Genomic DNA, 27,212 nt, shown 5'->3' with positions numbered 1-27,212 from the left:
CATCCAATGTCTTTCTTTTGCTTTTGTCTAAAATTCAATTTCCTCTGCTTCCTCTCCCCATTGGATTCTTTCTCTTCCTTGAGGTCTCCATTTAAATGCCACTTATGAAGAGAAATCTTCTCTGATCTTAGAATCTAAGTTGGTCCTTTCTCTTCCCTGATATTCACTGTTTCAGCACTCTATTTCCTTTATAGCACTCCCTAGTTCATTTTTTATTTGCTTCCTCATTTTCAGTTGCTTTGCCTACAGACCATGGGTGTACACTATGTCTATCTTGTTCACCATGAATGGTTCCTTCAGTCTTTGGCAAAGTGTTTGTCATGTTGAATGAATAAAGAAACTGAGTCATAGTCCAAAGTCACTTGGGTTTTATGGTTTGCCTCTTCTGTCTAGAGAGAGCACTTAAGCTCATTCCTATTCCCTTTCCCACCCCCACCCTGTACATTCTGTTTTACAGTGGGCTGGTGGCACTGGGGGTAGGGGTTGGCCTTTGGTGTCTTTAGAGTCTAGTTCTAGTCCCAGGGTGACTCCCTGATTTTAACCATCATCATTTGCTGGTAACTGCCAAGTCTCGGTCTCCACAGCACTCTTACCTCACCTCTACTCCCCATTCCAATGCCAACTGTGCTTCAACCATAACTTGTACAAAATTGAATCCATTAGATTCCCTGTTTCCATTTCTGTGTTTATCTCAACAAAGATGGCATTTTCATCTACTTTGTTGTTCAAGTCAGAAACCCATACATACTTTTTTGGGGGATTTTTCTTATATCCAGGTCAGTCACCAAAACCTATGAGTTTGAATCTTTGTGTACTCTCTGACTCAGGGTTCTTTCTCTACTTACCATCTCTGCCTTAGTGTAAGCCACTGTCTTTTCTGACCTATTATTGCAGCAGCCTCCTTTCTGTTCTCCCTGTTTCAGGTCAAGTCATCTCCAGTATATCCCAAAGTATCTATCTGAAATGTGCCTCTGATCACTTCATACCCTTCTTGAATCCTTACATAGCCTCCTCATTACTGTCAGGAGGAAGTTCAAGACAAGATTGGGTGGCTTCAGGGTGGTATGGCCATAGACAAGAAGAGGGAAGACTCCCAAACTCCTTTTATGAGGCCAGCATCATCCTAATTCCAAAACCAGATAAAGACACAACAAAGAATCAAAACTACAGGCCAATATCGCCAATGAACATGGATGCTAAAATCCTCAACAAGATATTGGCAAACTACATCCAGCAATACATTAAAAAGATCATCCACCACAATCAAGTGGGATTCATCCTAGGGATACAAGGATAGTTCAATATTTGCAAATCAATAAACATAATACATCACATAAACAAAAGGAAAGACAAAAATCACACGATCATATCAATAGATGTATAAAAAACATTTGATAAGGTACAGCATCCATTTATGATAAAAACACTCAGCAAAGTGGGAATAAAGGGAGCATACCTCAACATAATAAAGGCCATATATGAAAAACCTATAGTCAACATCATACTCAATGTAAAAAAAGAGAAAGTTCAAATCCCTTAGCACATCAGGAAAACCATAAGCTCAACATTGTACGAACTTAAGAACAAGTTGTGAGGAACTTGTAAGCCAAAGATATGAAGAGCAAGATCTGATTCATTGCTTGTATACTCAATGTGAAATCGGCACTTGTGCTTCCTCTGAGCTCTGTGCTTGTGGCTGTGTACCCAGAGAGGGCAAATCTCCCTGTTTCTTGCTGTGCTTCCTTCTTCTTTATGTCTTCTCTGGTTTTATTTTTTTTTAGTAGTCATTTTTTATTTTAATGCACACACTTATGTGTTTGTATGTACATTTGCATGTTTATTTCCATCAGTTTCTACAAGGTATGATTATAATTAGGTATGTGTTCCAAAGGCAGCTTGGGTGCTAGGAATTGATCAGAGTTTCTAGATGCCTGTTTCAGACTCCTAATACCTGAAATCAGAACCTAAATACCAAGAATTTTCTGAAAATTTTGAAAGTATCTAGTTTGTCCTTTTGCTTACTGTCACTGTCACCATTGTTGTCAACAATAGCAACTAACACTTGCTGAGCAAATGGTGAATTGCTGAGAAAACCGTGAATTGGCTTGTGAAAAATCAGCTAATTGGATCATGACCAATATATTTTAAATGCAAAAGATTAGAATATAATGGAGTGAAATATAAATACTGGAGTTTCTCATCTTTATTTAGTAAGTAGGGGAATTGATTTCTGTTACATCCATGTTTTATAGGCTGCTGTAGCCACCAGTACCTCATTCCCCTGTTCTTCATGGGTACATAGCTGGATTGCATTTCCCAGATGCCCTTGCATATTTGGCAATATAACTAAGTTCTGGCCAATGGAATATGAGCAAAACTGAATATTCTACTTCCAGGCATGGCCTCTAAAAACCTTGCCTCAACTTGTTACTTAAGTTTTTGCTGTACTCAGAGGTCTGTTCTAAGGCATATTTCAGAAAATGCCAGTCAAAAAGTTAAGAAGCTTTTGTATTTAATTCTCATAATGCTATGAAGCAAGTACTAGTACCATTCCCATTTTATAGACACCGAAGCTGAGACACAGAGAAGTTAAGTTCCTTGCTCAAGGTCACAGAGCTAGAAATTAGTGGAGCCAAGATCTGATTGCAGGGAGAGCCCAGGCTTTCCCTGATGACATTTTATTGCCTCTCATGATGATGCCTGTTGCCAACCCTGGCATAGCCAACACCAATGGCTTTCCCCACACCTGGGGTGGGTAGGGCTCAGTTTTCAGTTACCTTTTTTTTAAAAAAAATTATTCTGAATCTTTTTATAAACATGGTCTCTAAAAACACTGTGAAAATACTGTTTGAAACACGATTTTGAAGTCTTCAAATTGTCATGTTGGGGATTAGCAGTGTTATTCCCAGGGATTCTAATGTGTCTGGCTGCCAAAAATCCCTTCCACTGTTTTGGAAAGGACAAAGCGGGGTATAGTCCCATTATATAGGGGAGTTAGGGTAATTTCTGACATATGGCTCATGATTTACTATCTTGAAGAAACTTTTATCTGTGGCTCAGCAGCTAGGCCTTGTCAGGCCAAAGATGATGAAAGAAAGTGTTTATGAGGAATGGACTTGCCAGTTCAATTATTATTTCAAGGGAATGGCCAACAGGAAAATTATACCATTATAGTTTTTTGAGTCTAAACTCCAATCGTGTCTTTGTGGACAGCTTGATTGTTTTTAGAGCAGTTTATTCGATTTCCCTTATATCTTCTTAATAACTCATCTGAAGAAGTTTTGGCCTTTAATATATATATAAAGAAAGAGAGAGAAAGACAATCATCAGTCCTGTTACTCAGCAGGGAGTTTAGAGGGAAACGGCCTGACTATGGATGTTGTTGTTCCAACTCCGTTGAAGATGGCCTGTATTTTTAATATACTTAAAATTTGCCTTTTCTGGTATTTTTCCCTTCAAGATCACAAGAGATGTGGTGGGTATTGCCTCTTATGTTTTCTCAAGATTTCTGTGAGGAGGGAGTAGAGTCAGTTTTCTTACTTGTCTAATAAGATTATGATGCGTAACTTCCATTGTGTGGCCCAGCTGATGAACCATCCTGGCCTCTGAGACCCACCCCCACCTGCTACGCCCAGCTCCCCCCGCCCCGCCCCGCCATCGCCATTTCCATTGTGCAGTGGCTTGCCAAAGGGGCCAGAACAAGTGGCCCTCTCCAGGCACAGAGATAGCAGTGTCGATTGTCTGTGGAGGACTTAGCAACAATAAGCTTAATAAAAGTGGTGTGCTTTTATTCACAATTCTCTTGTGTTTCTAAACAATGCCAGTGATACATTCTCCTCCCGATGGGATGGACCAGTCTTACTGCCCTCGCTGCTGATCAAGCTCATATGATGGACCAGGTTATTATTGCATAATTTCATGTTAAATACATACAGCAGACTTCCCCACAACATGTATAGTAAACAGTATTGTCCTATTTTAATTAAAGAGAACACACACATACTCATAGATACCCCTACCTTATGCAAATACACATGTACACACATTTATGGAGGAAAGACCTGGTAAGCGTGTTTATGCCAGAATGTTGACAGCAGTTATCTCTGATAGAGGGGATTACAGGTAAATTTCACTTTTTTCCAAGCACTATTTGAAAAAAAAGAAAAAAAAAACCACCCACCATTTTCAGTGGTGGCTCTTACAATCAGCATTTTTAAAAAATGGATGTTCCCTCCACCAAAATCTGCTTACCAGCTTTTGTCTCTGTGGCCACATCTTGTAGTGGGGTATGTGGGCACCTACGTCAGATGTCAGTTCAAGGCTTGCCTCCTCTGCTCCAAGCTGGGTGGCCTCAGGTGAGCTCCTTAATCTCCAGATTCACATTTTTAAAATGGGAATGATCGTTATCTTGCAAGGATTAGAAATATAGCTTAGTAATGTCTTTCAGCAGCTGGCATGGGGCCTGGCCCAGCATAGGGGTTCAATAAACAGATGCTTTTGCTATTTTTCTGGACGTGTCGGTGTGGCCTGGTCATCCTCAAGCAGTCCTTCTATTCCCCATGCTCATGGTCTTCCTTCTCTGCAGGCCTCCTTTTCCTCCCGATGCTCCGCTTTCCCTGATCTCCCCAGCCTCCAGGTTGCTGCTGGATTCATCTTTCTGACTTTGTGATTCCCGAAGCCCATAAACTAAGCTTGAGCAACTCAGTACAGCATTTAAAGCTTATGAGAATTGGCTGCCCTTTACCTCCACTGCACCCTGACATTTATCTCTGTGCCAGGGTAAATCCAAGTACTGGTTAATTATACCGATCTGAAAAAATGGATCAAATGACCTTGCATTCCCTTGGGCTTTTGTTAAGGTTAGGTAAAGTAATGTCTATGAAAGTACTATAAACTGTAAGTGCAGTCCACACCTGTGTTGCTATTAGTAGTGCTGTGTATTTGTTTCCTAGGACTGTTGTCACAGGCTTGGGAGCTTAAAACAACAAAAATTTATTCTGTCACACTTCTGGAGGTCAGAAATCTGAAATAAAGGTATTAGCAGGACCATACTCCCTCTGGAGGCCTTAGGGGAGAATTTGTTCTTTGCTTCATTCAGCTTCTGGTGACTCCAGACAGTGCTTGGATATGGTAGCACTCCCTCCAGTTTCTGCCAGCATCTCCACATCACCTGCTCTCTGTGTCTGTGTCTTTCCCCTTCTGTCAGTCTCAAATTTCCTATTTTTCTTTTATAAGAACACTTTACATTGGATTTCTGGTCCAGCTGAATAATCCAGGATGATGTCATCTCAAGATCCTTAATTTAATTACATCTGCAAGAACCTCTTTTTCACATAAGGCAACAGTTGCAACTTCTGGGGAGACATACCTTTATTTAGGGGGATAGGTGCCATTTAACCTACTACATGCTGTATTTTTTGAAATTTATTCTTTCATTCTTCAAACAAATCCTTTTCTTGAGGTCCTACTATTTGTTGGGTACTTGCTAGGTGCTAGAATGGCCAAGACAGTAATGACCATGATAGGTACTTCACTTGCCTTAGGGACCTTATGGGCCTTGTAACCCTTGGCAATAAATAATTTGACTGGAACTGATGGGTACCTTGTTGGGTGATCTTCTCAAGCTAAGTAAGCTCTCTGAGTCTCAGTTTATTGTTTTACATAGGGGTATAAAGGTCATAGCTTTGTCTAATTCATAAGAAAATTATGAAGATCAAATAAGACCATGGGTGTGGAATTGTCCTTGATCCAGCTATTTTTCTACCATTTCACCTAGTCATTTCACTTCACTGGGCCTCAGTCCCCTCATCTGCAAAATGAGGATAATCCTAGGACTGCAGGAAATTGTGAATGAAGGTTGTGTGAGAGATTTCATGAGAAGGACCTAAACTTGTTCAGGAATAGAGAAGGCACTTGGCAGGGGATGTTATATGTTCTTGTTTCAGCTGTGTGCTGGGGGGTTGGATAGCAACTCAGAGCTGTCCTGGCTTCAGGTTCCACTACTTGTGCTCCTGGACTGGGACCTGGGATTTAGGTTTCCTAATGGCAAGTGTAGATTAAGATTTGTGCTTGCCTCCCAAGTTTGGGGTAAGAATTAGATGAGATATTTCATGTCAAGAACTTAGCACAATATTTAGGACATGGCAAGACTTCGATGTGTTATTCTTAAATCCTCTGTAATGAAAAAGGTCACCAAATGGAGGGGAGTTAGATGAAGCAGATTCTGAGTCAAGGAGCGAACTGTCCAACTATTAGGGCTGCTTCATGGAGGTGAGACCCTCCAGGTCTGAACTGTTCAAGCTTCAGCTCAGTGATACCCATCAGGGGTGTGGAAGAATTTCTGCTGTGAGCAAGATGCTGCACCAGCTAGTTCCTATGGCACTTTACACTTCTATGAGCCCTCATTTTTCACACTCTAAGGTTTCACTGTAGATGGTAAAGGAAAGACCGTGCCCTTTTCTGTAAAAATGTCACCACCACCACCACAGGGTGCTTCTTTTCTTCATGGTCTAAAGTGCGGCATGTCTTCAGCTGGGGAAGTTGCCTGCGTGGGAGCCGCCCTCTGCTCCTGTGATGTGCAGCCATCTGGGCCATGGGGGTGTACAAGGAACATGCTGCTGATTCATATGCCACCCCCTGCTGGCATCTCTCAAATGGGCCCTCTGGCTGGAGCTGCGAAGCTGACAGGTCCTCTCTTTCCCACACCTTCTCCAAGGCTTGAAGAGAGAAAGGGTCATGAGGAAAAGGGTGTCAAGATCCAGGAACACAGAATGATGGTTTGGTGGCCCCTGGGGGCAACTGGATGGAAAACCAGTGACTTGCTTCAATCTAGCTTTAGAATCTGTAACTAGAATATGATGCCCAGAAAGATGGTTCTCAAATGGTGTGCTGAGGACCCTGGAATTCCCAGGAGGTACCTCTGGGATCTCTGCAGTGGACTGAGTGGTTGGTCTCCAGGCCTCTCCCCACCCCTTCATCCCTTTAATCTTAGCGGATCCACTTTTTTCCATCCACCTGGACCCCGTGGGTATCTGGATGGCCAGTTTCTGTTCATTATTCAGGTCTTGACTGAATATCATACTATTTGGGAGGCTTTCTCTAACTACTAGATTGAAGTTAAGAGGCTAAGTGACCTAAGTCAGAGAGAGACAAATACTGTATGATTTCACTTTTATGTGGAATCTAAAAAAAAGCAAAACAAATGAACAAATAAAACAGAAATTGAAACAGATTCATAGATATAGAGAACAAATTGATCCTTGTCAGAGGGGAGGAGACAGGGAGGATGGTGAGAATTTCCTCTCTGAATAAAGGGGAATAAGAGGTACAAACCTCTAGTTATTAAAAAAAAAATAAGTTACAGGGATGTAATGTACAGCATAGAGAAAATAGTCAATATTTTTGAAATAGCTTTGTATGGTGACAGATGGTTACTAGACTTATTGTGATGATCACATTTGAAGCAATATAAATGTCAAGTCACAATGTTTTACATCTGAAACTAATATAATATTGTATGTCAAATATACATCAATAAAAAATAAAGTTAAAGGGGATGATAACAGGAAAAACAAAGTACCTTAATTGATACTATAGTTCAGAAGTACAGAATTAAAAATTTGACCACATGTTCAGTAGGCTGACCTTATCCCTCCTCCACTATCTTCATCTCAGTATTCAGCATCCATTTGTTACCATTGTTTACATAGCATTTATCATCTGTATATATTGTGATTTTTACTTTCCTTCTTTACATATTTCTGATGCCTTTCCTACCAGGCAGCCTTGTGATGGCAGGATCAGTCTGTCTTATTTCCTCATTGTCTAAATGACCTATCACTCTGTTGGAAACAGTAGACGTTCAATTAATTTTATCAAGTGTGTGTGTGTGTTTGTATGCGTTTATGATGTAGAATTTTGTTGGGGAACAAAACAAACTCGTATTGCTAAAATAAAAGTTTTAAAGCCACTTATCTAGAATAGGAAAAATGCAATCCAACCCTATCCACTTCATAATTGTTCAGACCAAGCCTGGAATTCTGTGTACAACCTGTGAATCATGCGCTCTAGCAGTAGCTAATTTTGCCTATCTCAGACCCTTTGGCATCCCATTGCTGGGCCAGTAAGCCCATCTTCCAGTGGCTGTGGGTGCTGTTGCCAATGACTCATACCTGTGATGTTTACTCGAGGTGTTCCTAAGGATAGCTAGAGTTGCCAAACTTCCTCCAGCCCAGAAGTGCCAAGGCCATCCCCAGGTGATGACTGACTAGAGCAGGGGTACAGAAGTCTGGCTCCCTTGACTCAAGAGGGACAGATTCTGCAGCACATTTTACTTCTTAGAGCTCCCTGCAGGCTCAGGCTCAGGCTCAGTTTTCTATACAACATTCTTGCTTAACTTCTCTGCATAAAAGTCCCTGTCTCAGGTTCTGCTTCTCAGGAATCTGATCTAAGACATAGAAGTAGACTAAAGTAAAGGGACCTGGATACTGCTGAGAGTACCTGGCACTGAGCCATACAAAAAACAGCAGCCACAATAGTAAGAAAGATTTTGGACCATGAAGTTGTCCTCATGGGAGAGGAACCTTATTTGTTCTTTTGCCCTTGAATGAATAGAACAAAGGTCAATCTATAGAAGCTTCAGGGGCATGTATTTCACTTCTGTGCAGAAAGAACTGTCTAATAACATAGTCCAAAGGTTAGTGAAAGATTAACCAACCTATAAAAGTTTACTATTACTGCAATAACAAATTATCACACATTTAGCAGCTTTGAACAACACAGACTTATTAGCTCATAGGTGGGAAGTCCTGGTACAGCACTACCAGGCTAATTGGATTCTTTGCTTTGAGTCTCATGAGGGCAAAATCAAGGTGTTGTTAGGGCTGTGTTCTTTTCTAGAGACTCTTAAGATCAGTCTGTTTCTAAGCTTATTTAGGTTGTTGGCTGAATCTACTTCCTTGTATTTGTAGGACTGCAATACCTATTACTAAAGGCCCCCGATGGGCCTTGCACATGACCCCTACATCTTGGAACCAAGAGTGGCACATCTAATCCTTCTTATGCTTAAGATCTCCTGACTTCCCCATTTGATACATCTCTCTTCTGCCTCCAGCCAGAGAAAGTTCTGAGCTTTTAAAGAGCTCATGTGATTAGGTTGGGCCCACTCAACCTATCCAGGATAATCTTACTGTCTTTGCATCTATAACCTTAATTACATTAGCAAAGTCTATTTTGCCATATAATGTAACATGTTCACAGGTTTTAGAAATAGGAGTAGACATCTTTGGTAGAGGGTGCTATTTTGCTGACCATAGTTCACCCTGTAAGCCCCCCAAAGATGCACATCACTCCCAAATAATGATACATTCACCCCATCCCAAGGTCTTCAAAGGTCTCATTATAGCATCAACTCAAAGCCCCAAATATTATCAGTTCAAAGTCCAAACATCTAAATTACCTAACTTATGTATTGGTGAAGCTCTGGGTATAATCTATTAAGTACAATTCCTGGGGTGCAGGTCCTCTCAACTAGTGAAACTGTGAAACTAAAGAGACAAGTTCTCTATTCCCAATAAACAATGCCATCATTGGTACACATTGTTACAGACATTCCAGTTCAAATAGGGAAGATATGGGAGACTTGGAGTCACAAGTCTAATTAGATTTGAAATCCAGCTGGGTAAACTCCACTAGGTTTCAAGACCTGGGAATAATACTCTGTGGTTCTTGGTTTCACTAAAATCCTATAGCACCCAATTTTCTCAGGCACTCTCTCATCCAAGTACTAACCAGGCCAAGCTTGCTTAGCTTCCAAGAACAGATGAGGTCAATAGGATAGGCTGAGGTGAATGACCAGGATGTTGCTGAAAGCACCCAACACTGTGCCATATAAGACATAGTGGAGAGAATAATGACTCTTCAGTAAGAAAGCCTTCTGAGCAGGAAGCTATAATCATGTGAAAAATGGATCCTTTTCATTCTTTATGTCCCCAAGTGTGTAGAACAGAAGCCAGTATACATATAAGGTTCCAGGAATAGTACCCATATTTCAGTGTAGAAACAGAGGAGTCCAGCAGAGGTGTCTAACAGAGAAGCCCAAAGATGGTCAAAGATTCACCAGCCACAAGCTTCTTCCGTGAAGTTTTCCATAGCTCTCCTTTCCTCATTGAGCCTGGATGCTTTCCTCTCATTCTCTTCAATAACATGCTATTCAGAACTGGTGGGGCCCTATCAGGGACCTGAGAAACAAACCAGTCAGATTTAGTTACCTGTTAAAACCCTAAATGTTTGCTGAGTATGAAGAGACCATAAATAGTGATATAGACTCAGTGTTGGGTTAGTACTTAAGGGTCACATTCTCAAGTCTTACTGGTTCTGTGATCTTGGGCATATTACTTAACTCTCTGAGTCTGAATGTCTTCAACTTCCCCATGGGGACGGTAACTCCTATCTGAAGGGATACTATGCAGATCCAGTCAGGCTAGACAGGAAGCCCAGGGCTTGGCATATGGTAAGCATTCTGTAAGTGGTGGATAATGTTCATATTGTGGTTTTATATTCCAGTTAGGCACTCCCACTCCACTGGACAGTTAAGTTCCTTGAGACCTGGCATGGTGTTTCATTTATTTTTGTTATTTCTGCATTGTCTAGCATGTATTAGGTGCTCAATAAATATTGAGTTAAAGAACTAAACTTTATTGTTTCTCCTAGGACATTGCTAATACCACTGGCTAAATATTTGGAAGCTTGCATCTCATTCTATTAATTTCTGTGGTTCCCAGGTTTGTAGCATCTAAAGGACCAAGATAAATCTTTCACAAAATCTTTAATGCAGATTTAGCAACAGGAGTAAGTTGTATATTAATATGAAATAAGGGGAAATGTGTACGTGTAGAGATTCAGTTGTCATGTTCTTAGGTTCCCAAATTTCCTCTTTTTTTTTTTTTTTTGGTGAAAACTAAAAAGAAACTTACCAATAAGGTCATATCATATTTATGTATTTCCATGGAAACTGCTTTCTCTCTCTAGAATCTGAAGACATCTGTTTAAGACCAAGATCTTTATGAGGACCTACATGGCTTCATGTAATGTCACTTCTCTACCAGTTACCCCTTGGGCCTCACCTCCTAGCACTCTCTTTATCACTTTGACAGCACTGAGCAACTTGCTGTCCCTACCCCAAACCCTCTAGGCACAGTATCACCCCCGTGGAGAATGCCTGCACTAGAATGTAAGTTTCATGAAGGCAAGGGTTCTGTGTATTTTATCTAGCACATCATGGGCCTTCAGTATTTCTTGAATTGAACTGTTGAGTCAGACTCAGTATCAGACCACAGAACAAGTGGACAGGAAAGGCATTTTGCCAGGTTGTATTCTCTAATATACTTTCAGGAATGCTAATAACCATTCAGGGGTAACAACAGTAATAAGAATAAATTTCAATTATTGAGAGCATACTATATGCCAGCCCGGGCAGGCACTTTACATGCTTATCTCTTTTCAATTTCACTCTCCTGAGGATCAATGAAAATTCAGGAACTTGCCCAAGGTCACACAGGAACTGTTTAATTGTAGAGGATGAATTTTAAGACTTTGTGAGCTTTGCTTTCCAAATAGGGAAGTTTCATTTTTAACTTTTGTTATTAATTTGTTTTATTATGTGTGGGCAAAGAATGTGGCCTTTTATCACTTCTGCCTTTTGGAATCCATTTGAGGATTTTCTTAGTGGTCTGGTATGTGATCAATCAGGTTAAAAATTTGAAATGGAGGTCTATAGGATTGCCTATTAGTTCAGCCTTACTAATTATATCTGTTAAATCTTTCAGTTATTGTATTTAATGCTTGATCTGTCAAAGACTGAGATGGGTATTAATATTTGAAAGAAATTTTTTTATTCTCCACTTCTGTGTTTCTAACCATGTTTGCCATTTAAGTTTTAATATTTAATATGGACATCAGTATCAGACAACTGTTAAAGTCCTGTTAAATTACCAAGTACTCAAGAAAAGAGTGAGAAATGAAAGACTGAATCAAAGGAGATATAGGAGGTGGCTATAATGAAAGAAGCCAATAGAGATGTTAGTGTCAACTTCAAATACCAAATCAAAGCCAAGTGGTGAAAATGGGCAGTCTAGCATGGCTGTTAGAAGTAGAGACCTTGGAGCCAACTGCTTGGGATAAATCCCAACAGTGTAATTCAGCCTAACACTGTAAACAGTGTAATTACACCTCAGTGTAAGACAGGGCAATTTACTAACTTCTCTATGCTTCTGTTCCTTTGACTGAGAAGTTGTGATGATAATAATACCTGTTATTAATGGGAAGATTAAACAATTTAATATTTATAAAGTGCTTACAGGAGTGCTTAGTACAACATAGCAATGTATAGATAACTATTAGCTATTATCATCCCCCATATCAGACTCGTTTTTGTCAAAAGTTATAGAACTTCCAGGCCTGTAAGTACAATGTCATTTGTACTGTATCACCAGTCAATATATATTGAGCACTTACTCTTGAAGGTACTATGTTGGTTACTAGAAATATAATGGACATATAGAGTCCCTATGCTCATCAAGTTCATCACTTAATGGTAAACATGGACATGAATCAGTAATTTTATAAATCATTGTAAAATTACAATCATATCCCGTGTTACCAAGGAGACTACACAGTGTTGTGAGAGTGTACAAGAGGATGTGGCCTGTAGGTTAGTTTGGAGGGTCAGATAATAGTCTTTCTGTGACATATTTGTAATCTATTGCTTCATAACCAATTACCACAAATAGTTAGTGGCTTAAAACAACAAACACTTATCACATAGATTCTGTAGGCAAGGAAAAAGGGAGTCTTATCTGATAGTTCTGTCCCTGGGTCCCTCATGAGGTTGCAGTCAAGCTGCAGGACAGGGCTCCAGGTATCTGAGGCTTGACTGAGTCTGGAAGACCCACTTCCATGATGGCTTCTATCAACATAGCTGCTGGCAGAAGGCCTCAATTTTATGCCATTGGGCCTCTTTGTAGGGCAGCTTGAGTGTCCTCATGATGTGGCAGCTGCCTTCCCCCAGGATAAGTAATCCAAGACTGATCAAAAAGAAAGCCATCATGTCTTTTGAGACCAAGCCTCAGAAGTAACACATGTCACCTCAATCATATTCTATTTATTAGAAGTTACTAAATCCAGGCCACAGGTAAGGAGAAGATATTTAGGCTTCACTTTATAAAGGGCATGTTAAAGAACTTGTGGGCATATTTCAAACTACCACGTGAGGAACTGGTGTTTTTTCTTAGATGACTAGGATGAGTATTAAAGATATTCTGGACTAGGGGTTGATAAATTTTTTCTGTAAAAGGCCATATGTGAGGCCATACGGTCTTTGTCAACTTTTCAATTCTGCCATGGTAGCATGAAAGCAACCATAGACAATATGAAATGAATGAGCAAGCAGTATTTCAGTAAAACTTTACCAAAACCGATGGTAGGCTGGACCTGGCCTATGAGCTAGTTCACTGACCTCTGTAGACAAAAGAGAATAAAAGGGTAGAGGATTATTCCAAACAGAAGAAATAGAATGTTGTATAAAGTTAGAATCCTTGTGAATTTAGGAGTATAAAGATATTTACAAAAGAGGTTTTTTTCTCCCATGTCCAGGAGGTTTATTGTAACATTGTAATAAAAAAAAGAAGAGTAGGACTGACTTACACAGATAAATTCTAAAAACATAAATGTTGTTGAGGTAAAAACAGAAATGAAAAAGCTTTGTGCAATATGGACAGCATTTATGTAAATTAAGAAACTATGCAGTGTATTGTTAGATGTGTACTGTTTATGCAGACATATGTATGTAAAAAGAGCACAAGAACATGCATGAGAAAGCTCGACATCAACTTTAAAATGTTGGTTTCTCTCTGAAAGAATGGTGATAAAGAAAGTTGTGGGACTTTGCCACTTTCTAATATGTTTATGGTTTTTGAAAAATTTAAATTGTGGTAAAATACACACAACATACAACTTACCGTCTTAACTGTTGTTAAGTGTGCAGATCAATAATGTTAAGTATATTCACATTGCTGTATAACTAATCTCTAGAACTTTTTCATCTTGTGAAACTGAAATTGTGCCCATTAAACAACTCCCCACTTTCCCCTGACCCTCAGTCCCTGACAGTCACTATTCTACTTTCTGTTTCTATGAGTTTTACTACTCAATATTCCTCACGTAAGTGAGATTGTACAGTAAGTGTGTTTTTGTGACTGCTTTATTTCACTAAACATAGTACCCTCGAGGTGCATTCATATTGTAGCAGGTGTTTGAATTTCCTTCCTTTTTAAGGCTGAGTAATAGTCTATTGTACTTATATACCACAGTTTTGTTTTTATCCATCTATCTGTTAGTGGACTTTTAAGTTGCTTCCATCTTTTGACTATTGTGATAATGTAATGAACATGAGTGTACAAATTTTAAAGAGTTTTAATAAAAGAAATGATCAGTTGAATCTGTGGAAATATAGTAGCCTGAGATTCTTTTCTCTTTCCTTTCTCCCACAGCACATTCCAGCCAAACTTTCATTTACACTAGCTACTAAAATTGCTGTAGTGAAGATTACTAATGAGGTTACTAATGACCTGCATGGTGCTAAGTCCTGTGGTCAATACTATGGCCTCATCCTATTAACCTCTCAGCAGTAATTGATTAGGTGGCCATTCGTGTCTTCTGGGCTCTTTATATTTACTTGATTTCCAGGATGCCACACTTCTGGTTCTGTTCCTGCCTCATTGGCTAGTCCTCTTAGTCTCCTTTGCTATTCCTTCCTCACTTCTCCTATCCCTAATCTTGGATTGCCCCTGGGCTTAGTCTCTGACTTTTCCTCTTTATGCTCAGTCCCTAGTGATCTTCTCCAGACTCTCTTCTTTAAGTGCTATCTATTCCCCAATCTCAGTTTTGTAATTGCAGCTCTTCTCCCCTCAAATCGAGACACGTCTGTTCAACCTCCCACTCAGTGTCTCCACTTGGATGTCCAGTGACACCACAAACTTAACATGTGCAAACCCAAACTCTTGGTTTCCATCTCTCCCACTTCTCCTCCCCAGTCTTTTCTGTCTTTGTATTCAACCTATATTCTTCCTGTTGTTTGGACTAGAAAGCTTCAAGTCTTGAAGCCTAGGAGCCTTTACTTTTCTCTTTCTCTAGTCTTCATGCAATCTTTCATGAAGTCAAGTCAGCCTCACTTTCAACACTTATCCAAACTCAACTCATTCTCATTGCCTCCACTCTCACCCTGGTACAAGGTTCTATCGTGCCTTGCCAGGGTTATTCCGATTGCTTCTTTTTAGTCCCTGAGGTTCTGCTTTTACCACCTTCCCGACTTCTCTTGCCCAACCCCAAACCCAAACCACATTGCAGTCCAGCAACTGGAATAATCATTTAAGAAAGTGTATCATATTATGGTTTGTCTTTGTCCAAAATCTTCCAGTGGCTTCCCATATTTCTCATAGTAAAACCAGTGTTCTTACAATGTAGGAACAAGTGTAGGACCCTTCCTCCCATCATTCCCCATCTGTGCAGTTTTCTGGTTTACTACTTTCCTATCCCTTATGCAGCTCTAGCCAGTCACTTAAGCATTTGCTGTTCCCTCTACCTGAAATAGCTATACAACTGTTCCCTTCATTTCCTTTATCTCTTTGTTCATATGTCACCTTTCAATGAATCTTTCCCTGATCACCCTATTTAACTGTTGCAGTTTATCCCCACCCTCAACATGTTTTTTCTTCCACTTTCCTGAATCATTTTCCTTTATAGCACTAGGACAAGCTGGCTTGGACTCCTTTTTAAAATTATTGTGACTTCCTCCCATTGGAATTTGAAATAAAAACCCATGAGGGCTAGCATATCTATCTGTTTTGTTCATGGCTGTATTTCCTGTACCCCCTTGCATGAAATTATTATTTGAATATATGAATTTCCCATATCTTAAAACTGATGTGAGTTAATGTTTGAGGTTATAGTGTTACTGTCTTGTTGGTTTCTCCAACTGATTTTTTTCCTTAACAGTGGCAATTTTTAAAACATGACTTCAGATTGGTACCTTTCCCTGGAATCTGAGCAGGTATAACTACTTCAACCAACAGAGCATTGTAAAAGTGATGCTATAGGACTTTTGAGGTTAGTTAATAAAAGTTTATGTAGTCTGTGGTTTATTTGCTGAAACACTTGCTTTTGGAGTCTGTACACCTAACTGTAAGAGGTTGGATTACCCCAAGGTTGCCATGCTGTGAGAAAGCCCAAGCTACAGGGGCAATCATATGTAGATGCTCAGGTTGATGATTTCTCCCAGCCTTCAAGTCATTTTTCATCCAAAGCATCAGACAAATGAGTGAAGAAACCATTTGGAAGTGGATCCACCAGAACTGGCTATTACAATTTCCTGACATCATGCTGTAGAGACAAGCCATTGCTACTCTATGAGTGAGTTATGGATGCTGGCTTCCAAGATGAGCCTGGCAGTGGGTAATTGTGAGTATGCAAAATAGAGCATCCATAACTCTATATGCTCATCAACTGCCAAGAAATGTCATCCCAATGAACCACTTGAGATTCCATGCTAAAAATTCTGGGTTCCTGGTATATTTCCATGTTGATCAACTGGAGAAGCTGGCAGTTTTAGATCAGTTAAGGCTAACTAGATATAAAATTATAGGAAAATATTTAAAGTGGGGATCAGTTATAGTGAGATATTAAATTTTGTGATGTGGCCAATTTTCGTCTTTTATTTTTACTCTGCTTTTAAGACAGACTGGGTATGACTAAAAATACCATCCAGAGATCAGCATTTCAGAGTCAGCTACCTATTAAAGATCTGGATGTTCTCAGAGCTGGAAGGGCCATTAGAAACCCACTCATAAAGCTCCATATTCTGCAGAAGTCGGGGTGTGTGTGCCCAAGATCTCAGTCTGGAACTGCGGACTCCTGATTCTCAACTCTCTGTACAATGTTCTTCCCTCTCAATAAGTGGTTTTTAGCCTGTAGTCTGGTTCAAAGACAAACTTCTTATGTGCTGGCCCAGGCCCTGTGAACTAGCTAATGTGGTATACACCATTCTGTTTGTGTGTGCTTTTGTGCTTATTACTGGAGAGTATTCACACTTTCCATTTGATTCTTACAAATTTTGGTGACCCGAAAACCATAGGTACCACTGCTCTTGATGATTTAACACTGTCATAAGGGGGCTAAATGCCAATGAAAAGAAAGTACAACAGAAAAGAAAAAAAAAACTACCCGAGTAAATTAAATCTTGTATATCTCTCATACTGACAACAGATAACCTGGCAAAATTCTTTAGTTGTTTAAGATGAGTGCATAATGTGTGAATTTTTCAGATGGTTAGGGATAGTTGGAGCACCAACTACCTTACTGTCTCTTTAGAAAAATTTGGTCAGTACTCACATATTAAAATCATTTTGTGATTCAAAAGCAACATGCAACTGAGAGCTAATTAGGCATTATTTCTTTTTGTATTTGTTGTAATAGTTAAGAGAGAACTGGGATCTCTACAGATAATCCTGTAAACACAGAGGCTAACTTAATGGAAGTTTACTTTTCATGTACACTACCTTCCAGTGTGGGTGCTCAGCAGCCTTTTCAGATGGTTTTTAGGGAACCCAGGTTCCTTTATCTTGGGGTCCTGCCAACTTTTGGGGTCTTAAAGTCCTTTACTTCTAGCCAGCTTCTGGGAAATGGGTGAGCTGAAGACTGGCTGGGAGGTTTTTACAGAAGTTGAGTTTCTCATTTCTACCCACATTCCACTGGCCACATGTCACATGACCTATCTCTATACAAGGGTGATGGTGATGAGGCTTCCTAACAGCCACTCTATGCCAGCGATTTTCAACTCTTGTGCCACAGCAAGCATACTGGTGTGCCACAAGGGTTTTTAAAATGTGTAATACCTGTCTATTTATTTAGTTAGGGGCACTGACTTCCCTTAGATTGTCAAATAAAAAAATGACAACAGCCAATGCAACAATAACCATCTGGTGTGAATTAATAAAAATTATACCTACTTTTTGTCAGATCAACAAAAAGTATATTTTTTGGTGTGCCATGGAATTTTAGTAATTAGTTTATGTGTGACATGAGATGAAAAATGTTGAAAATCGCTGCTCTATACTAATGAAGAGAAACATGAATCTTCGTTGGACAACTGGTCCCCTCTGCTGCAGTCAGAGTGAGCATTTTAAGGTTTCCAAATCTGAGATGGATTACATGTCTGAGGTGTGACTTTCAGACAGTCCATGAAATCTGAATGTGGGTTACAAATTTCACTTACCTGACATCTTAGGAATTAAGGTGATCTTCAGAAACTAGGAAGTCAGGATTAATTGAAAAATAGTGTAGTTAAGAAAGGAAAACTATAATTCATGGGTAATTGGAGATATTATTAATAGTTTATTTTTTTATGGAGTGACACAGAGGGTAAGGATCCAATATGGATTTTGAGCTGGTTTATATTATTGAAGAACTTATATAATTATAGAAAAAAGAACTCTGTTTCCATTTTTTGCAAAACTATTGCTACAAGTTTAGCTTTGTTAGTGCATGTTTTCCCTTAAAAATGTTTTCGTGCTTGGCAGAAATTTTAACAGCATATGCCTTTACCCGATGGGTTTTAAATTGTATTGTGTTGCTTTGTTGCTTCTTGGTTTTTTAATTTGTTTTATGTGAGCTTAACCTCTCTCCTCAAATTATCTTATGATTTTTATTTTGGAACTGGGATTTGCTATGGTATGAAATTATCATGAATTTCATTCTCATCTTTTTTTATTAAGATGCTTTTAATACCACCTGGTGTCAGAACTGGTGACCTGTAAAATACATTTTTCTACCACTTACTATGGAACAACTCTGACTGGTGACTTACTTTCTATTTTCTCATCTATAAGATTTTATTGGTTCAGGAATATCCAGCTCTCTTGGAATTAATGTTTAAGGTTAAGTAGCTTTCTATGGTAATTTGAAGTACTATGTGATTCACCCAGTGGGGTACTGGAACTGGATTGTAGTAGCCCATGATGGCCGAATAGTGGAAACTTGTTTTAACAACCTATGATACAAACTAAATATCCAAACTCATGGTTAAAGTACTTATATTAATTTCTTAATTTTTGTTATATTTTATTATCTATGTTCTTGAGGTCATTAGATCTGTTGTGTCCATATGGTGGAAATGCCATACAATGGGGTTTTATTGCGCCTCTCTTCCCAGCTCTGCTTTCAGTGACACCACTTAAATAGCTTGAAGTTGGCCATGGTGGTGCTATTTGTTATATGTTTACCAGCAACGAATGGGACCCACTACACAGATTATACTCCACACAGTGTGTTGAGGCCTGAAGGAGACAACTAGTGCCAGGAACATTGTAGATGCACAAAAAAGGACAGCAGTTTTTAAGGTCATTACTTCAGAAAAACCTCCGCCATTACCATTGAGCCTCAAAATGACCAGTGTTGCCAGATCATTGCTTTCCAGAGACTTCAAAAGGACACAGAACCTGTTTCTCTTTATCTAGTCATAAAACAGATCCCAAAATATTTGACTCCATCCTTTTCAGGGATATGTTAGAGGAAAAAGTGTCCTAACAGATGTGAGACTATTTTGAGTAATTAAGAAGCACAAATCCTGTTCTAATGCTTCTTAACTTGGAGGTTGAGAAAGAGTTTCGCACAAGTTTGCTGGTTTGTGCTAGTGATGACTTTGAGAAGAGAATATGCTCCCCCTGTTGCCGCCTACTGCCACAGTACCACGGAGCTGTAATGGTGATTCCACAGTGCTCGACCCTGGGCATAGGCACAATGGTTAATGACCAGGTCTTCTTAGTCACTGGAAAGTAAGAACAATGTAATAGGATATGGGCAAAACATTGTCTGTTTTCTTATCCTGGAAGGACTACTTTTATTCTGGGATTCTGTTCTTCTGACAACTTTTATGTTGATATAGTCTATTTTTAAAAAAATTATTAGTTACAGTTGTCCCACCTCTTTCCCCATTGCTCTCCCCTACCCCCCCCACCTAACTCCCACAGTCAGTCCCCTCCATCGTTCTTGTCCATGAGTCCTCTATTTGTTTTCCTTTGCTTGCCCTTTCCCCTTCTTTCCTTGTTATCCCTCTTCCACCTCCCTCTAGTCACTGTCAGTTTGTTCTTTATCTCCAAGTCTTTGGTTCTATTTTGCTTATTTGTTTGTTTTGTTGATTAGCTTCCACTTATAGGTAAGATCATATGGTATTTGTCTTTTATTGCCTGGCTTAATTTCACTCAGCATAATGTTCTCCAGTTCCATCCATGCTGTTGCAAAGGGTAGGAGCTCCTTCTTTCCTTCTGGTGCTTAGTATTACATTTTGTAAATGTACCACAGTTTTTTGATCCACTCATTTACTGATGGGCACTTAGGCTGTTTCCAGCACTTGGCTATTGTAAATAATGCTGCTATGAACATTGGGGTGCATAAGTTCTTTTGAATTTGTGATTCAGAATTCTTAGGGTATAGCCCCAGCAGTGGGGTAGCTGGATCAAAAGACAGTTCCATCTTTAGTTTTTTGAGGAAATTCCATACTGTTTTCCACAGTGGCTTCACCAGTCTGCATTCCCACCAACAGGGTACTACGGTTCCCTTTTCTCTACAGCCTTGCCAGTAACTTGTTGTTTGTTGATTTATCAATAATGGCCATTCTGAATGGTGTGATGTGGTATCTCATTGTGGTTTTAATTTTCATCTCTAATGGCTAGTGATGTTGATCATTTTTTCATGTGTCTATGGGCCCTCTGTATGTCCTCCTTGAAGAGGTGTCTGTCCAAGTCCTTTGTCCATTTTTTAATTGGATTGTTTGTCATACTGGATGTATTATATCTTTATGATATGACTGTAGTAATAAATGGTAGTGGTGCAGGTAGAGTTAATTTTAATGTCCACACTTGGGAAAAGCTAGAAATTATGTCGATCCTCTTTCTCCAATGTCCATGATTTTTTGTTGTTGCTGTTTCTTTGTTTTATAAAAAGTGTTTTTACCACTTTTTGCACCAGCTTGCCAGTTTACCACTGGTGTTTGCCCCAGCCTGCAAACCAAAAAGGTCACTGGTTTGATTCCCCATCAGGGCACATGCCCGGGTTGAGGGCCAAGTCCCGAGTTGGGGGTGTGTGAGGTGCAACTGACTGATGTTTTCTCTCCCTGTCTTTCTCCCCCGCTTTCCCTCTCTCTAAAAATAAATAAATAAAATCTTTAAAAAAATGTTTGTGGTCCAATGGAATGTAAATGCCTAAAACTACTCCACACTGACTTTAAATGATTTCTCTGGAAGCAAATAAGTCTTATGGAATTACTCCATATGTGACTTCAATTCAAACAATTCTTAATGGAATTACTTTTTAGGTAACTTGTACCAGCAGCATGGGCGTGTGTTGGCACTTTTGTTTAGTCCTGTCATTGGCTACTTTCATAAAACTGTTGATAATTAATATAAGAAAATTAAAACATGAACTGAAAAAAAACCTTGTTTATCTCATCTGTTCTGCTAAGACAATCTTTCAAAGTTTTAATAGAGCTGTTCTTTTGAGAAGAGGCTTGCAAAATTGAGCCTTCAAGCTTAAAAATTGCAATTACATTGTTTGCTTTTTACCTAAAGAAATATTCATCAGGTACCAGAAGTTCTTAAGTCTACATCTGGTTTTAACCATTTTTATCTCCCCTCTAACACTGTTGATATTAATGCCAGTTTTAATTTCTTGGCAGGAACATATCTCACACACATGTGATTTTGAACGAAACTGTAAATTAGGAAGCAAGAGATTCACAGGGTTTCATCAGATCAGTTCACTCCAAAAAGGGACACAGTTGTACTGAAAAGGTTTTAAATTGCTCATTTCAAACTTACCTCAGTAGCAAAATGCCATGCGTGCAACAGATTTGCAACCACATTAGTCATTTTCTTTCCTCCGTTTTCTTGCTGTGTTTGTATTGGGAGCGCAGAGCAATGTAATTTAGTAAATTATGATTTGATGGCTGGGCAACAGCCTCAGTGTTGAACAGGATTTGGACTATAATTACTTGCTGGCTTTGTCACAGTTGACATTAATTATTGATGGAGGTTTCAGAAATAGCGCATGTGCCAGGAGCTTTGCACCGGAACTCAGGCTCCAGGCAGGAGGGATGCTAAAGAGCGTGGGGGAAGAGGCACCTGTGGCTTGTTTATGTCTGTGCACAGCAAACCTGTATCCGGTGGGCTTGTGTGGTAGCTGTATAAAGGTCATGGTGTAACGGGAGGATGAACCGTCAGGCTTATTTCTATCGTGTTCCTCCCCAGGAATTGCACCGAAGAAGCCAACTTCAGCCGGAGCCAGCCAAGACGAAGGCTCTCCAGACTGTCATTGAAATGAAGGTAGGAGCTGTTCACATTTGTCAAAAACAGCTGTTCCTCTGGAGTTTGTTTTAACTCGATGGTGGCTAACGTAGAACGTGAATTTAATGTTGTTGTATTTTTCTCTAGGCACCCTGATGTGTGCTTTTTTTTTCCTTCCTGAATCCTTTAGCCTTCCTGGGTACATTTAATTTCTTGGCCCTTTAATTAGGATTCTTTTTCTGAGCAAAAGAATAAAGGGCTCAAGTATCCCTTGGCTGAAAGGAGCTGGGTTCATTTCCAGAGTATAGCCAATGCGTTCAAACTTAATGGAGGTTTTATGTGTGCTTTAAAAGTAAATTTCTAAACCTGGAAATATTCTTTTTTTCCTCCCACTCACATTACAATGAAAAGACACCTTGAGAAACTAAGATTTGGCAAAGAGAAGGTGTTTTATATGCAATGGAATCATTAAATAACCTAAACGATGCTATTAGCAAAATTTACTTATCAATGAACAATACTTTCTCTTGACTCCAGTGTTTTCTCCTAACCAAGCCTAGAAATAATAATTTTTAAATACTCTCCAGGTATCCCTTTAGCTGTGGAAGCACTAGAAATATGCTGTTCAAAAGAATTAAAGATCCTCCTGGATGAATTTAGAGCATTTAAAGAATAATGAAGTAAATGATGATAGCCAAGTCACGATACATGACTAAGAGACAGATCGAAATGAAATCCAATTGCTCTGTCAATATTTAGAAATTTGAAGTCGTGTTACTTAGTTTTTGCCAGAAGGAAGCAAATAGTATTTATCTTAATAATAAATAATCCCTGATTTAAATTGCTCCCTGAGGGGGGAAAAATGACAACAGTGTTTGCAATTTAGTAATTTTACACTTGAGGTTAACACTCAAGAGTTTGCTGGTCACCATCAGCCTACAAGACACTTGGGAAGCTTGCTGATAAGATAGTGATTTTTTTCTGTATTTCTTGTAGCACGTGATATTGAATTGTCTACCAAAAAATTCCCGTGTCTTGGGGAAAAAGAAATTAATGTGAACTGTTGTGTTCTTGGCATGTACAATTCTGACTTGGGGTGTTTTTTCCTAGTCAATGATAGTATCTTTACCCAAGTAGAGTTTTGTGGAGATGATGTAGAACGTTTGCTTTCAAACTGTATGTCTCCTGAAGGATACATGAGTCAAGCACTCATAATGTATTTGCAAACTGGTTGGAAATATATTATCTAAGGGACCAACTGCAAGTACGATTAAAAAATAATTGCTGATTTTGGCTCATCAATTCATTCTGAACTTATGTAATTTTAACTTATTTTGAAAAGATACTTATTCCACACCTGTTGGGGAGTGGTTCATAATTGAGATTTCATCCTCACTTCACATTCATTGGAACCACATTTGAACCGTTGTTAAGGCTCTTTTTTTTTTTATGAGGAAAAGGAAAGAAAAGAAATAAAAAGAAAAGAAAAGACAAAAAATTTCATTTCATTTAAAGATTTTATTTTTCTTGGCAATGGCTCTAATACACCTGTAAACAATACCACTAATAAAAATTTTATTGGCATGAAATACTATAATTATGGATGTGTAAAATTTTTAAATCTTAAAGCTTCTTAACATAATCATGTATATCTATATACAAAACATACATAAATTTCATTTTATTTATTAGAGCCATTGCCAAAAAAAAAAAAAAGATTTTATTTTTCTGCAGAGTCCTTCAGTCCCCTTTCTACCCACCTCCACACCTACATCTGCACAATTAGTAATGAATAAGAAGATGTATATACAATCTATTTTCAAATTATTATTATTTTTTATTTAAAAAAGAATGTGTTCTAAAAATCTTTGGAGAAACCAGGAATGACATCTCTCCCAATGATGTGGGCATTTTCCCAGTCAGGTCACTATGAAGATAAATCTGTTTGATTCTAGCTTACTGTTTTTAGCATCATATGTTTTGTTAGAAAACACAAAATACTAAATAAAAGCACTCACTTAGGCTGTCTATGTGGGAAGGCATAAAAACATGATTTTAGGACAAATCTATGCCCATATCTTATTACTAAGTTCAGTCTGGAGTTTTTCTCTTATGATGCCAATGCTGCTGATTTTTTTGAGCACAGTTTTAGAACAAGTGATGACCAATATATTTGATAGGAAATTGAGCCTGAGGTTTTTCTGTTGTCCTTTGGATGCCTGCTCATTTACAAAGCACTGCCTTCTGTTTTGACAGTGGAGGAGTCTGAGTCCCATTAGCATCTATACTCAAAATGCATAAATTGAATTTTGGAGGCAGCTGGTAGACGGTTATTTCCTTAGCCACATGTGTGTAGCTTGTGATAGAGGCTCTGATCTCATCTGATTTTGTATATTACATCCCTTTAAAATTGAAGGGAATATTGGAAACCAATAGTTTATGAGCCTTAGGGTTGGCTACCAAATAGAACTGACCCTTAATCCTGGTGGGTGGAATTTGAGACACTGTTTTGTTTAACTTAAACACCTTTGGGTAAACATTAATGTCATCTATAGCACCTTGGCAAAATCTGAAGTTAAAGGGAGCTTTCTCAGAGTAAATTGGATCTGTAGTTTCAGGGTGATGACATGAATTATGGGCTTAGAAGGTATCCCTACTTGTCTCTTGGTTCTTACTGAATCTGACCCCTCATCTTCTCCACACATATACTTTGCATCAACTGAGAAAGGTATTTATTGTGAAAATCTGTGAAATCTTGCCCAAACTCAAGCACAGTCTCATAATTCTAGTGACTCTACATAACCCTCAGGACTTTTAGAGTTGTGAAGATACGTCTTTGTGGGGTGAGCCTTGGGGAGGGCCATTTTCTGGCAGCCATCACATCTGTTGCTAGCCAGTTGAGCCAGGGGAGCTAAAATCACCTGAATGAAAATAAAGGGCAGCAAAGTAAATTAAAGTTATTTATGATTTATCTTCTTACAGGAAGCTCCAAGTTTTAATTTTGATCCCAGTTTGGTCTGGCAGGTATGTTCCAGGTTTACACTGTGAGAATATTGTGTGTATTTCTCAGAAAAGTTAGTTTTCTTGTGGATGTCTCAATGCTCCTCCTTTTCTTGCTTTTGTGTCTAAAAATTTTTTACCACGCTCCTCTTTTCTACTCTTACAGAGAACTCTCAATAAAAAAAGGCAGTTTAAAAGCTTTGAAACCTCTTTTCTTCTTTAATGTTGTCTTTTGAAAGAATATATTCTTTATCTACTTTTACTATAAATTTGACATGGCATAGACATGATGTCCAAAAGTTATACTTTCTTAGGTTCATTAATAAAGCTGTATCCAGGTTTTGTTTTTGTTTTAAAGGAAAATGAATTACAGTAATGACAGTACTTGTCAGATAATCCTAAAATTTTTTTCTTTGTGAGTCAGAACTAGAAATGGATGAAAATCTAATTCAAAATTGCTTAAGTCAAAAGGAAATTTGTTGGCTCATATAAATGGAAAAATACCCCAGGAGTATTGCTTCAAGCACAGCTTGATCCAGGGGTTCAAAAGATATTCACAGGTCCCATTTTTCCCCATTCCACCTTGCATTTTGGCTTCCTTCATGTGAGCTCTGTTTTCAGACAGCCTCTTTTTGGCCTGTATGAACAAGATGGCTGCAGCAGCTTCAACAATCACAGAAGGAATAGGAAGAAAGTTGTGTTTTAAAAAAAGTGCAAAAAACCCATCCAACCATAATAATAATTACCGAGATAGGGCATAAAACCTCACTCACTTAACAGCTCAGGCTGAAAAGAAAATGTGTGGAGTTCCCTAGTTCTCATTTGCTTATGAATTAAATGGCAGTCATTCATCAAGAAAAACAAGATTTATGCTAGCACTAAACTCAGCAGAATTTATCAAATGGACATATGTGAGTGATATCAGAGTTTTAGTAAAAGTAGCAGGAAGTATACTTGATCTGGTGAACTTGTTCTCTAAAGTGGATTAAGAAGCTGGGGACATAATGTCACCATGTGATGGTATCTCTGTGGCAACTGAAGTGAGGATTGTGAGTGTTTAGCTTTCCAGTCACATGTGTGTCATGTGTGGTTCTTCTAGAGTAACACTGTCCCCACCAGGCTTTTCTATGAGAACTGCATTGTAAGTAATTCAAGATTAAACTTGACTAAATGGCCTACCTGTAGTTGTGCTGTTGATGGGAAAAAAAAAGGTGACTTTGCATTCAGGTGCTAAACTTTCATGATGAGGTTGATTTTTGTTATTAAAACCAAAAACCAAGCCTTTTCTCCATGCTCAGGCAGATGACTACTCTTCTCTATGCGGTTGAGCTGACTGGTGGTTGGGATAAGTTTCCCTTAAAAGATAACTTGTTGTTTGGTCAAATTCAGCCATTTCTGTTCTACCAGACATAGAAGGGATGTGCTGTAACATGGACACAGCAAGAGCTACTCACCAACCCAAGTTCACACAAGCTAGGAAGGGAGAAATTTCAAACCCAAACCTAGGCCATCGAATGCATCCCAATTTCCATTGTGAACTTAATTCAAGTCCTAGGATCTAATCAGGAAAACCATGTAATTCCTGAAATGTTTTTTTCTGTCTTTTGAACTGTTACTCATTAGAGTCTAAACACTAAATTCTATTTAGAATGATTTCTTCTCCCAGAATGATGTGGTCATATAAAATTTGTGTCAAGCCTAGTTTTTCTAGTCAAGCCATTATGATGGATTTTCGGATGTAAAATATGCCTGGGCCTCTTTTGTGGTGATTAAAAAAATAACAGCAATAAGGACAGTGATACCACCTGTACCACCAGTGACAAC

General features: G+C 38.8%; 1 protein-coding gene across 1 annotated transcript in view; it reads left to right on the top strand.

Annotated features, from left to right (window-relative positions):
* ERC2 (ELKS/RAB6-interacting/CAST family member 2) overlaps positions 1 to 27,212 on the top strand; it is a 763,823-nt gene that overhangs the window by 247,044 nt on the left and 489,567 nt on the right. Inside the window, exon 4 of the mRNA XM_054595505.1 lies at positions 22,353 to 22,427. Within this exon, the coding sequence (XP_054451480.1) occupies positions 22,353 to 22,427 (75 nt within the window). The remainder of the gene's footprint in view (positions 1 to 22,352; positions 22,428 to 27,212) is intronic.

This window comes from Pteronotus mesoamericanus, unplaced genomic scaffold (assembly GCF_021234165.1).
Source record: "Pteronotus mesoamericanus isolate MK-2021 breed Mesoamerican mustached bat unplaced genomic scaffold, CSHL_Meso_final scaffold_54, whole genome shotgun sequence".
NCBI lineage: Eukaryota > Metazoa > Chordata > Mammalia > Chiroptera > Mormoopidae > Pteronotus > Pteronotus mesoamericanus.
This window is presented reverse-complemented; position numbering and strand designations above follow the sequence as displayed.